At 36.4% G+C, this 14759-nt stretch overlaps 1 protein-coding gene across 5 annotated transcripts in view; it reads right to left on the bottom strand.

Annotated features, from left to right (window-relative positions):
- Positions 1-14759, bottom strand: part of TRPM7 (transient receptor potential cation channel subfamily M member 7) — a 55270-nt gene that overhangs the window by 30110 nt on the left and 10401 nt on the right. For all 5 annotated transcript variants that reach the window (XM_035554719.2, XM_035554721.2, XM_035554718.2 and 2 more), the window contains exons 2-4: positions 3487-3566; positions 1220-1258; positions 512-710 (exon numbers count right to left, since the gene is read on the bottom strand). In XM_035554719.2, coding sequence (XP_035410612.1) covers positions 512-710; positions 1220-1258; positions 3487-3566 — 318 coding nt within the window. The remainder of the gene's footprint in view (positions 1-511; positions 711-1219; positions 1259-3486; positions 3567-14759) is intronic.

Below are 14759 nucleotides of genomic sequence, written 5' to 3'. Positions count from 1 at the left end.
TTCTAAAAAAGCATATTCTACACCCGTCCATAATTGCAAATGATTTTTCAGAGTTTGAGAATTAAGAATAGAAGGCTAACACAGCAGGTGTTACTTAACAGATCCTATAAAAATTTAACAGTAATGAGTAAGCAGCAGCACTGATGAGTAAGCTGTATTTTAACAATGTCTGAAACAATAACACTGAATCCTTAATGGAATGTTTTACTGAAGGGATTAGGAATTCTTATCACCATTTGCAATATAAAGGTAAACTGTACATGAATGCAACTAGTTCTGATAGATGTAAGCAATTTTTGTTATGAAAAAGAAACTTAAAAAGGAAATTAGACAGAATTCAGACCACAATAAAATTATTATGATAATAGAGGGCACTGGTTTGTCACAATGCAGGTGTCATCACAATTTCATCCTTCACGCTTCGATTTCAAAAACTAAATGAAGGATCCACCATCTGTATCAACATGTTTAAAGTAAGAAGTCCTAGTTTAGAAGTAAGCATCATACATACCTTAGCCCTGTAAGAATGAGAGCCACCTTGAAAGTTGATGACACCATAAGCATCAGTAGAGGTCTGTTCTGTATGTTTTTCTACTGACCATTCTTCTACTTCCTGATTATAGTTTTCACCTAGCTTCACATCAGAGTATTTCATAGCAAGACTTGCAGTAAAACAAGCATGTTGTCTGACCAAGCGGCCGCAACAGCACCTGCACCCAAACATATAATTTAGAATACTTGAATAAATACTTCATTAGAAAATGAGAACACATCTATTATCCTGAACAGAGACCAGTTAGTTTTCAAAAGCAAAGATTCTAAATATATAAACCTCTTTTCTAGAGCAAGCACATCACCACAAATATGTAGCCTTGTTACCATAAATATTTAAGACAAGAATTAATTACAATAATATACATAATCATTATGCAAAATGTTGAAGCTCACTGAGATAAGTTGGAAGCCAAAAGAACTAGAATTAGTCAGGACACTAAAAACTGAAATTGATTACTTTAGCTAAGTAATTTATATAACTTCTGTAAACCGATGATCTACGTAATGCAGGCGGCTCTTCACTCAGTTATATTTGTTTTCTATCTAACCTTTCACTGACTTGTCATCTGCAATACTGATCAAGAATTTTAAAAATGTTATTATGAAAGTGATTATTGAATGGAAAAAGAGTATTCATAAATATTGTAATTAAAAGAACTCTTACCTGACAAGTTGCTGACAAATCTGACATCCTGGAAGGCATCTATAAGAAATATTTAACTATATGAGTAAACTTCAGCTTAAATGTTAATGTAGGGGGAAGGGGGAAAACAAACAAAAAATGGGAAGATTTAAAAAAAAAAAAACTCCTACCACTTCACATGATTACAAAAAGATTACTGCACTACAATAAATGGAAAATGCTACAAAAGTTTGAATATTTTAATCATGGTAACTTGTCTATTTTATGTGACTGCTGTATATGCATCAACCAACAGTATATCAACGTGTGAAGACTACAGTTGTGAGCCTTGAAATTGGTTTTCAGGCTTTCGATCATTAATATCTGAAGCCCCAAAATATATCAGACTGGATTATGCAGTACTCAACCAGAAACATTTTGCCAGATGCTGAGAAGTTACTTAAACTAGCATTTTCTTTGACACATTCAACTATACCTTGTTGCAGCTGTTCAACAAATTTACCCCTCTATTACTCATCCAAGTTGGACTGCCTGTGTGGGAAGGCTATTTGATCATTTCAAATACAAAATTTTTTGCATGTACAGAGAAAGAAGTCTGAACAAACATACAATAATGTCTTAACACACATACACAAACCCACAAATCTTCATTTCTACTCTCTTCCATCTTAAACATTTCCCTTGTTTTCCTGCTAATAATTTTATTAATATTTAAAGATAGCACAGCAGATAAAAATTTCTATCACTGTTTTCTGTAATTTCCATAAGTGTTTGCCACTTACAGCCACAGTAAGAGCTGGTATGCAACAGCAGAAAACTACATGTTTTATACAGGCTGCATTTGATTCTTTTATGCACAGCTCATGAACAGCAAGCAATTTGTCTAAACTGAAGGACAACGTCCGATGGGAAAGTTGTAAAGTCCCTTACATACTACAATAGGTTAACCCAAAAGGGCAAGTGTTGAAGATCATTTAGTTCCTTGGGAAATGCTCTGGGAATTTTAACAGCTTCCTAATTACTTTGTTTGCATTTGTAAATTTTCCACGTGCTATAATCATGGCTATAAATTCTAAACGCTTCTCATGTCACATGGTTTCAAGGAATGTGGTGAATTATTTACAATAACTAAAAAATTCTAAAGATTTCCCTTTGTTCTTTTTCTGCCTAAAAACAAATTCTTAGAAATAAAATAATACCTTACTCACAAAAAAAAAAAAAGTGATTTATAATTTCTTTTCATGGAAAAGACTGAAATAGAAGTTTTCCAAAGCTCAGAAGAAGGTTTCTCAACAGATCTCAAATATATGAAGCTAAAGAAAGCTGATCTGAAATCCACAAGGGCATCAGTTAACATTTTGGTTAGACATAATTGCCTTAAAATACCAATTTAGAATCTGTTTTACTTTGATGTGTGACATAGATGTCATGACCTCGCCTATCAAGTTTCAAGCATTGTAGGAACTCTTAAATTATCCCTACGGCACTTGGTGAAAGTAAATGCTTACGTATCTAATGTTAGAGCTATCACTAACTTGATTCCTTCCACATTTGTGATTTAGTATAAGGTAAAACAGCACCCGAGATATACAAAGTATCCTTCATTTAGTCTCAATCTCCCCTCTAAAATGTATTTCCCCATTTTTCAATCTCACTTTGTTTCCTTACAGATCTTTAAGAATGAAAAATGATTAGAAATGACATGGAATCTTTTCATAACTGACCTATTGTTTTGTTTACCTTCCCTGGAATTGATGCTTTCTCCAACCTCTGTTTTGCAAGTAACATCATGATTCTCATTTCTCTTTATTCTACTTTCTACAAATACTTAATCCCTTCTTACTTCACTGTCAGGTCTATTTTTACATTTTACCATACATTAAATTCAATTTAATTAATTTTTTTTAATTTTACCATACATTAAATTCAATTTTTACCATACAATTTAAATTCAAGTAAAGTATCTCTCTGAGACTGACCTTCCAGAAAGTTGCCACAAAAAGAAAAAAAAAAAAAAAAAAGACAAAGAAATCCATACTGTAGACACACCACAGACATCACTAGAAGGACTGGTAAGAAGAAGTAAAGAGAACAGGGAAACATCTATTGCCGATTTCTGCAATGCCAAATAGGTTCAAGAAAAAAATATCCAAGCTAAAGAAAGAGTGGTAATGCCCAGACAAAAAAGACTGAACTAAAAACAGTACTTTAAACAGATAGAGTAGTTAGTCCAAATATCTATTATACAGTCTTACAGTAACAGCTTTCTTGCAGCATTTCTAGTTTACCTGTGGGGGTCTTTTGAACTTGGTATAATATACACACACTCCCTCTTGGTGAAAGTATTTTCTATCCAGGATTTCTGGGACTGGAGGAAAAAAAAAAACAAAACAAAACAGTATTATAAAATACAAATCATAAAACTTTACACTGAAAAATACTTTCTAAAAAAATAGGTATTAGGATGTGAGGGTTATTTTTTTGTTGTTGTTATTTTCAGCTTAAACTTGAAACATGTTTCAAACATGAAATTAACAATACATACTTTCTCAAATGCTTACCTATTCTAATAGGTGGACCTGATTTCGTTACAGTTTGTTTAAATAACCACGTAACACTATGTTACATGATAACCTCAAGATTACATGCTAAACAATATCCATAATGCCCTATGCCTACGTCAGGCTTCAGCAGTACATTGGGAAAGGAACCTGGATGGATTTTTATCAACTAAAAACAAGAAGCAGCTCTGGCACGCCAATCTGCACCTTATGCAATATTACTTTAAAATCTTATTAAGATTATATTAAGGTTTCTTCGTTGCTGACACCTGTTTTACACTTACATTTTACCTTCAGAATGCTTTGAGAAATTTCATACCTGTTCTATTCTATGAGGAGGGAAAAAAGACTGGTGTATGTTATTCACAGATATCTATTAGAGTTCTGTGGTAACTATGAAGAAAACAACGTTTTATTTTTTTTTCTGTTGTAGCACAAGATTCAGTAAAGACATACTGTTTTTCCACTCACTGCAATTTCAAGATCAATTTAAGATAACAGAAATTATTACAAGTAGGACTGTAGCAGCTAATTTTAAAATAGGCCCCTGGAAAATTGTTCCTCAACCGTCTACCCTCTTTCAAAACCTTTCCCAAACTCAGCAGATCTTTCCCACATTACTCATTATCATTTCCCTCCAATATTTTGTTTAGTGACCTTTGACAATGAATCTGTTGAGACAGCAACAAGCTGCTGCTCCAACTTCTGCCCTAACACTGCGAGGGCCACCAGCCTCTTCCAAGGAGGACGGAAAGGTGCAGGGGTACTGACACTTCTCAAGAGAGAAAGAGGAAGGGGAGAAGAACAGGAGGTATAATCCCTAGGAAAAAATCCTGGGTGGGAAGAGGACTTGCACCCAACAGAATGAGAACCCACACCGTATATTTTACATTTAAATTAATACTTTAGACATCTGAGATAAATAGCCACGGCTGTTATTTGCTACTGTCCTATCTTCTTTCCCTATACAGAGGAAAGGATGCTGTCGTGATGTAGGAAAAAAGAAAAGGCTGTAGAACTGCAGAACATCAAATATTACATGCAATCGTGGTGTTAAAAAAGATTCCATACTTATGTGGCTTTTCTTTTTTTCTGTTCTTCTTTAATTTCTTCCTTCTTTGGAAGAGAAGATAAAGATCGAAGGGAGTGACTCTTCGCAGTTCTAGACACCTGTGCCTTACACACAGCTGGGCTCAAAACAGCTTTAGCTCTTCTCTGTCTTTTATCAGAAGATTAGCAGTGTTATAAAAATAGATTTGATATATATAAATCTATATCTATTTTATATGGAAAAAAATGTATATTAGGAAGGCCTAGGGTTTTTATCTCCCTTCTCTCAGTATTTTTAAACACTATTAAGCTCTCACCTTGGCCTTTGTGATATGAATCCCAGTTCTGAAAGTTGCTTTCTGCTTTGTCAGGACTCCCCACTGTTTATAAGTATTTCTGTACTGCATTTCTTAAAATTGAAGTCTTTGTACAGATCATTATTTTAACACTGCAATAGTTTAAACTTGCATAGGAGCTCTGCAGATCCTCCAGAATATAAAGATATAGAATATAAACAATTTAATGCCAAAAGCTGGCTAAAACCACACCTTGAAGCAAGCTTTCACAGGCATAACAAGCTAGTTATTGAAATCTGAGGTATATAAACCACATGTAATTATGTCAATTGCTCCACACAATATTATTGTTATTATTAAGTAATGATCAAAGCTGAGGACAAGGAACACTAATTCATAACGCAACACCAGTTCTCAAAATTTCAAGAAAAATACTAATTAATTTTTTTTGATCTTAAAGAATGTAGTTTCACTCTCCAAGGATTTCTGTTTATTCTTCAGCAGTGAAAGCGTCCCCAGTAGAGCACAGGTACATCTATACTACTTGCACAAAGGAGGATCTATATCATTAAAACATACTTGGAACTTTTCATCTGGTAAAACTAGATCTTCTCCAGAAGAACTCCTGTACGCTAATTAATACTTATCACAAGAGATTTTATATAGAACCTGCTAATTAGAGAGTCTTGTTTTCAGCCAAGGGGCAGGGCAGGCAGAGGAAAAAACAAAAAGAACAGAGAAAGCGAGAGACGTTTCCCATAGACGGGTAAAGATCACATGAAAAAACCTGGGAGAACTGACGCGCCTTATTTACAGGGAACGTACTATCAACTATTAGCTAACACTCCTGCGATGACCGGAAGGAGAAGGAAGATGACGTGAGGACACCGCTAAGATAAGGAAGTATTTCTTAAAGGTAATTACTGCAACTAATTTGTCAGCTAAAGATTAAGTTAAAATAGGAGATCAAGTCTGTAGTCAATCGTAAGAAAAAACGACACATAATTAATCTATTATAAAAAAATCCTCGCTCTTATTAAAGCTTTTTAATCCTCTCTACAGAACACAACCACACCTTTTAAACTCTGCTTATAGCAACTGGACAACTTCTGTTAATCACAGTGATGTTAGTCTGTTTTGCCAGTGTGTTTTAGAAGGGGGACCTTCATAATGGCTAGAGGTAACATGGGTCAGCTCTCATACGGGGAGCTCTGTAGCACTGCTGTTCAAGAAAAATCACACAAAAAAACCCACAACCTATAAACCAGTTTGTAGGGAACTATAACCCCCACACCCCCTCAAAACATAAAGGTCAGGTATCAGCAAAAAGCCTAAGTGGTATAAACCAATGCACTGCTTTTTCTCTCTTCACTTTCTTTACTTTCAACCTTGCATCTTGAAAAAAACAACTTAGCTTTCCATATTCTCTCCCACGCCTTTCAAACCTCTCTAACTTAACAAAATTTAAGGCTACAAGAAAAACGTTAATACAATTAGTATTACTCCAGAACAACCTTCACTATCTTTTCCCACAGGCAAAAGTTACCTATGAAAGTTTTACCCGATTAAGACTTGTAGCAATCAATGTTGGCAAGATTTCATCTGCACATGAAACAAAACTTGTCTTTCACTTTTTGGAAGATATACCACAGTAACTACTCATTCTTGGCCCTGAAGTGCCTGATGACACTTTAAGCTGTAGAGGGATAAGCAAGATACCTTAACTCTGGTTGCACTGATTTCTCACTAGACAAAATTCACGGCATATTTCCACACTTCTGAAAGAACTTCAAGAAACAAAACACACAGATCTGATTCAGTAAGCTAAAAGAGATATATTAACCCTGGGGTCATTGTTAAAGGAAATACCTTGAACTACTTCCAATAAATAAGTCCTTTCAAAAGTTTTAAAGGTGCTGAAACAATTATAATTGACATTTGAAACAAAATGTATACAAGTATTTGCTGAACTACTAACTACAGAGAACATACCTGACTACTAGACTTCCAACTTCTGGAAGGATCTGAATGCCAAAATAACCCCACAGCCTTTTAAAACAGGTAGAAATTTTCCCAGGACCTTCTTAGGCATTAGTTATTTTTGCTTCAGCAATAGCATTAGCACTCCAAAGCATCAATAATATAAATAATTTAGGTACCCCTGCCCAAGATTTGTGGAATTCTTTATGTTATCTTTAGTGAAATTCATGATGGATACTTCTAGTAAGTCTGTTTGTAGAATGAAACATTTAACACAAAGTTACCTAAAGTTCATGTTTGTTTGTTTTTATATAACAGGTTACAAATGAAAAGAAGCAAAGTACAGCATGAGATCAGGTCTCAAAAAAAAAAAATCTGCAATGCCTTATCAAGCTATTCTGAAATTCTCCAAGTTTATCCCACAAATTTGGTCTGAGTTATTTTCCTGCCGAACAGAAAAGATCTATACCGATCTTAAAAAAAACTTGCAGGATTCAATGAACACAAATTTGACAGATGTTTTGACAGATGATGATTTTGATGATTTGACAGATGTAAATATACTAGTACGGCTGACAATCACAAATTTGTTCACATACAAAAGGATTCCAACTTACTCTTTCTCCTCATTTATAGTATTTCATACTGTTGAAGGATCCTAAGTTATAGAATATTTGTTAAAAAAACTAAGTTTAAACTTACCCCAAATATAGACTGTTGAACCTGCATTACTACATAACAACAGGGAAGTGCTGCTGACAAGTTTTTTTTTTTTTTTTAAATAAAGCAAAACCGCTGAATCAGGAAGCTGACCTGGATTTAAAACAAAAATCATATTACAGACTATTACTTTTCTGGAAGGCTGATAATACAGATTTCATCTACTGATTGCATAGACCTTGCTTTCAAATTGAAAAGTGATATCCACTTCTATGGCATCTCATATTCCAACTTTCAAATCTTTGCTTATACCATATTGGAGTTCAATAAATGCAATAAAGGAAAAGATCTCCCAACTTTATTTGTCCTTTATTTAAAAATAAGGAGACTATATATTCTTTCCCTACTGCCTCCAGTTTTCCAAAAGGTTGAGGTTTCTATTTGGGCAAGAAACAATAATGGAAAGTCTCAGAAAGCCTGAAAACAAGAAAATACAACGGAAAGCCTCTGTAGCATGAATACTCATGCTAGCACTGCCATAGAGCAGTCCTATCAGTCTAGACCTCTTACAACCAAGAATATAAATTTTAAAACATCTACATAAAGACATTTTGTACTCAAGAATGTCCCTTAGCTTGTCTATTCAAGGAAACATTCACAAATAAGTTACTATTTTTTATGTAACTACATATACTGCACACACACACTACGATTTACTAGAGAATCTCTTATCTAAGAAACCCACTCCACTGGTCAAATGTGGTGTGTCATGGGACTGAACTGTGATCCCTGCCCAGCTAACACCTCCTGGAGCACGCAGCTCCTGTAGCTACAGCTGAAAGGCAGAAATTCCATACAAACCTTTGTCTTATCGCCTTTGTACTCCATGGTTGAATAAAAACAAAGAAAGCCAAGCAACTAGGACAACCATGGTTTCAAATTAAGTTAATGCATATCAAACAGTTTAGAATTCATAAAACTTTTTATGCGAAGAAGTGATGCAAACAAAATCTGTGCTTTATCTCACTGCAAAGATTTCCAGCAGGGACTTCCAGCCCTTACAGCAGCGAGAAGAGCGCCAGACCTGTTCTCACCACAGGTTAACTGAACAATACTGAAAACACGCGGTCCAGGATAAGCCAGGAACAAAGCCCGTGTATGGGGTGGATATCGGAAAGGCAGTTATGCATACATATCCCAAAGAAAATATCTAACGTTTTGTATTGAAAAATCCTAAGAGAGTACAAATCATTTCCTCAAGGAAACGTTTAACCGCTTGCAGCAAGTCTTCAGAACTCCTTTAGCTAACATTAAGCGCATACGTAGATGGGAGGAGAAAAGAAAAAGATAGGCAATTTGATGCCATGTATTTGCTAGCATTCATTTTAAACTCTTGGCTCCAGCAAACCAGACATTTAACTCACTTGCTTTCCTTGCAATTTAAAATTATATACCTCTATAATTACTGTTTGCTTTGTTTCGCCTTTTTTTAAAGGAGGGGGGAAGAATACAAAACATTTAGTGCGCTGGCATTAAAAACTATATATAAAGACTGCTGAAGAATAACAGCACTTCCTCTCCACAGAATATGCAATACATGCAAAAAGGCTTCAAAATTTGTTCTTGAATCAATTATTAGAATATCACTAAGTCTTACCAATTGTTCTAGTAACTGGGGGATATGTGCAGTACCAGAAAAATAATATGCCTAAATACCATCATAATGCCAAATCATATTTATACAGAGTGCTTTGATATATCCCCATGGAAAACGGAATACGAAATGTCACCCCAAACAATGCGGGATAATGTATTAACCTAAAACTGTTGTTTAATACTGTAGAAGTGATTTTTTGGCAAGGGTATTTTACCTGAGTCCAGGGTTATTTTATTATTACTTTGAAACAACTACTAGCCGCATCTACAAGAAAAAGTTGTTTCATTTATTTTCCACACACACACACATGCTGGGACACCTTAATCTGAATGGCCCAGACACAGACAGATCCCACTGCACACACTGTGTCTCGGCTGTGTTGAAGATCCTGTTCTGAGCAGCACAGTTCACCTGGCTGAACTCCACTCGTAAGGAACTGAACAGCTCTAGTTTTCTAGGCCGAAATGTTTCTCTAGTGAAGATATCACTAGAGTCCTGAAAATACCGTGCTCAACAGTAAAAACAAAAAACAAAAACACACACTATTTTTACTTTAAAAAAATTGTTGAGGAAGCAAGGAGGGAAAAGGGTACTCGAAGAACATCATCTGCCGATTCTACTGCACAGCACGTTCAGAAACAGACCTCAACTGAGCCAGCAAGCACAGATAGGAATCTCCGTATCAATGGCTCCCTTAGTGCTGAAAACAGATCTTCAACAATCCTATTCTTTATTAAACAGTTCAGGAGATTTGCTCTGAACAGTTTTCACAGCAATCCAGGTCTCTAACAGAGTGGCTATTGTTTTGCCAAGTTCTTCTCTGACGTAACACAGTCACCATTTAACTCACCAAATCCGTCTGCAGTTTTGAATGCAAAGAATACTTTGTCAAAAAGGATTTTTACAGCACTCCCTCAAACTTGATGAAAACGATTCCAATGTACTATTTAGAAAATGGGCAGCTCCTCTGGGAGTTTCTCCACCAAGCAATCACACAGCATAAAATAGAGTTGGTTATACTTGGTAGACTCATTCAAGTCAGGCAACCATAAGTTCATCTACAGAATTTAACACTCTGAAGCCCTTATTTTTAATCCTGATACACCAGAATAAAACCCACAGATCTTGTATTTTTGGGACATTTTTACTAAGTTCAGACTTGATTCATTTTACCCACATTATGGGGGGATGTTATTTTCTAACTGCAAAAGAGATCTTGCAATGGGCAACTCTGAGCAAATCCAAAGCAAAGTATCTTATACGTGGGAGGAGAAGAAGGAAGGGGCAGATGCTGTATTTGCTTTTTGTGTCCCAGCTTTAATCAACAGAAATTTGGAATTTTGTTAAGAAAACTGAAGAAGGTAACAGTTTCACTGTTGGAAACCGGGGTAAATAAATTGATTTCAACGCAGTTTACATTTTGAATCTTCAATACTCTCGAAATATCAAAAAATCATTTTTTTTATCAAAAAAAAAAATCTCTACTGAAGAATCTAAAATTGGTTTTCTATGAGCTTCCATACCAAACACATTTCAATGTATTCCACAAAAAAATTCAAAAGCATATATCAAAGCTATCATGTAGAAGCAACAAACCAGGAATTAGCCCACTGAGTTTTCAAATGAGATAAAAGGAATTCTTCACTCCCCAAAATTTAAAACCTTCATTTCTGATGAGATTCCTGAAACAAAAGGATAGAAAGAGAGCAAGTGGTAATAAGCACACTGAAAATATAGATACAGCTTTTCGCCCAGCATTTTTAACTTTAATAGCCACTTCACTTTGTTCAAATGAGAGATTCTAAAATACACAGAGTAAAAGTACATACCTTCTTCAAAACCTATTTTTAAGGATTTCCAGTCACTAATATAAACCAGACCCAAATGTCTTACATTTTTAAAGACACAGCCTACTTTTCCTTCCTCATCTACAGCGATAAAATCGTGTACTTTGCATCGTCTTCACTTCTCTCAGCACTGATTTATCTGCAGCCTATTGTTGTTCTAATCTTACTGCTTGCAGATTGCAAGCCTACACACACTCTTAAATAAGACCAGTAGGAAGGTAAAGTTAAGTCAGCCTACTTAACAACAGGGCACAGAAGCGATGCCAAGTGGGTCAAATTCATTTCTGTGAGCATCAAGGATGGCCATTCTTCCTGCAGGGCACAGTGGGCCATACTGGGCATGTCTGCTGAGATCCCTGCATTTCCTGGCTCACCAAATTTACTGCATGAGATTTACTGCTTAGCTCAGTTCATACTTCACATTTCTGGCAAGTGCTGGGCTTGCTTACCTCGTGTATGTCACACAGGATGTATGAACAGGCAATCCTACGAACTCCATTTTTTTTTGAAGGAATAAGGCTTGGAGCAAGTTATCACAGGTAAAACAATCCGCATAGCCTGGATCTGTTGGCTGTCCTCCCCAGGCAACTTCCAGTCCGTTCCCCATCATGCGGGGAGTACAAATCACAGACGTGAAAAAGGAGTTAGCAGTGGTCACCTCAGGAAATACGGTGCTAGGAAAAGGTTCCTGCCACCAGCCAAGTAATTAATCCTACCTTCAATTTTCTTCTTAATTGTTCCCAGATGAAAAAAAAAAAAAAAAAAGCTCAGCTCTGTCGCTATTCATAGACAGCATACAGGCTGCAAGTTCACATCACCTAACGCAAAGACACATTTCAGCTTTATTTGAGGTGCCGATTCGAAGGAGGTCCTCCCTTTCTGATTCATGAAGTACACGAATGTCTGATTAACGCATTTTATGCTAAAGCATGTCAGAGCTACGAAAGCAAACTGGAATGGTGTATGTTGTTGGTCTTGCTCTACAACTTCTTAGCCTGTTCTGTTGACATATCTGACATATTTTTAATGTCATATGAAGAAAGGGACTTCTCTGTCATCACAGTATGGATTTTGGTGCCTGCTGACCTATGCAGGCTATTATTAACTCACTAGAGCAATGGAAACATCTTATCACTAAGGGATGGTTGACATAGCTGGCCTCGGACAACCCTCTGAATACCTTAAAAAAAAAAAAAAGGAAGCCTTATACTTTAAATTACTACAGATCAGTATTTCTCTGAGTAGCATAGGTGAGAGGGAAGAGGAAAAGAACATATTAGCATACATGCGAAATAGGTGACAGCATCAGGTCACTGCTAGGGATGATGAAATTTCACATAACCTGCCTTTAGACACAGTTAAGAAGGAGAACCAATTTATGTTTATAATCAAAACTACCAGCATTAGGAAGGAGGCCTATCAGCAAAAATGCATCTCAGAGCAGAAAAATCATTAATATTAGCCTAGTATTAAAATGTAAGCATTCAACATGATGTCTGAGGGAGACAGGAATTAGTCATACGATCTCTGAACCACCTTCGCTCTCTTGGGAAGTGGAACAGATGCATTACTCATGGATAGGACCACGCAGGTGTGACACGGTAGATTGTCTTAACCCCTGTTCTCTATATTGTACCTGCCTGTACATGTGTGTACACAAAATATGCCATTATTTGCAAGCTACACTAGGGGAAGCAACTGTTTCGGTCAACTCTCTACGGCAAACAGAGTTGTTAGAGATTAAAATAGAATGGAGAAAGTAGATTGATTGGGGAGAAAGAAAACAAGAATTTGCCACAGAATAACTCACCTACTATAGAATTATGAAAACTTCACTATTCTTAAATTCAGCTCATTAACAAAGAGCTACAGGTTCAGTTACGCTTTCATTGCCTGTCAGGACAGAGCACTAGCTCTCATAACAGAGCTAGATAAGCGGGCAGTTGCTCAAGAGTGCGCGCTGACTGCAGCCCTCATCTCTGGGCCTAAGCAGCGTGACAGCATTCTAGAGACATCCATGGGCCGAAACCCTTATCAGAAGATAAAGTTCCCCACTAAAACTATGTGGGTAGTCTCTGTTTATTCTAGAAAAGTGCAAACAAAAAAAAATTAACTGGGTTTATTTAGGCAAATGTTAAAGCAGCTAGTTATTGCCTGAAATAATAATACATAATGCTCATTTAGGCACTTCAAAAATTTCCATCCTCTGCTTTTGAGAGGAACAATCAGTTGTTTGAGCTACTCGGTCTTATTTTGTTGACTTCTCACAAGGCAAGTCTTATATAAAAATCAAGCTCTCCATCACAACCTGATGCTGACTGCTGGAACACTCTTTTACACTAACTCTCCCATTAGCATTCAGCCATTTTATTATTAGCGGGTTTTAAAAGTCTCAACTACAGTTTTACATCCTTCTCCCTGGATGCCTCTTTCAAAGATCATAGCCAGAGCTGTAAAACCTACACAATGCAATGTACTGTGTGAGAGCTTCAAATCATTCATCTTATCTTCAAGTCAATACTCAGGCTGCTAAAGTGCTCCATTTCACCGCAAAAAACCACTACACCACTTCCTATCACACAACCCTTCATATGCACATTGCAGTAGTAATTAGGATATCTGTGCTTGTTTTGTAGTTCTTAAGCACAGGCTTAATCTAGCTCTGGTCAGCTCTAATGCAAGAAGTTTCTCTCTAATCCTGCTCTTACTGGGCTGCCTCAGCAAGCCTGAGTCCCCAAGCTGAGTACTCAAATCAAAAATACAAAACTCTAATTGAGCACTTGTATGGACTTGAAATGCTCTGATTCACCAAGTTAGACTATGTCAACTAAAAAGCAGAATCACCTGTGGGGACAAAAACCCCTTTTTGCTCCAGTAGGGAAAACTAAATGCATCCCAAGAAGAAGAAGAATTTGGAATGTAGACAGACATCCATTCCAAATGACTGCTCACTAACTGAAAGTACACTGAAGCAATGCGGGTAGCTCCCCAGGATGTACAGTTTACTGTCTTAGCCCTCTCACTTGTTTTTTGTTAGATGCACAGTGATAAAGTTATCCTCTACTTGAGCAGATGGAAGAAACTACAGTTTTTCCAGCTCTCCCACCAAACGTTGATGTGGAATAAGAGGCTACCCAAAGAACCATGCTACCTGCAATATAACTATGTTAAGCATTGCAAATCTAAATAATCACACTCAAATTATATATATGATTTTTAGAGTGTATTCCAAAAAGCAAGTGGCCTTCCTTTTTTTCTTTTTCTCTCTTTTTATTTTTTTTGCATGGGGTAGTGGGAAGGAAAATAAGTGATATTGAAAGATCACAATACCACTTGCACTTCATAAATGTTTTTTCTTTTTTTCTAACATACTGGCTTCCAGTAAAACTCACCAATGTTGAGGGACATGTGGCACAAAGCCATACCTGTGCTGTCACATACTACGCTGAGCTTCTTGCTGGCTGACTGAGGGAAAGGAGTGAAGGCAGACTAGAGTTCTAGAAAAACAGA

This window comes from Cygnus atratus, chromosome 11 (assembly GCF_013377495.2).
Source record: "Cygnus atratus isolate AKBS03 ecotype Queensland, Australia chromosome 11, CAtr_DNAZoo_HiC_assembly, whole genome shotgun sequence".
In the NCBI taxonomy this organism is placed as follows: Eukaryota; Metazoa; Chordata; class Aves; order Anseriformes; family Anatidae; genus Cygnus; species Cygnus atratus.
This window is presented reverse-complemented; position numbering and strand designations above follow the sequence as displayed.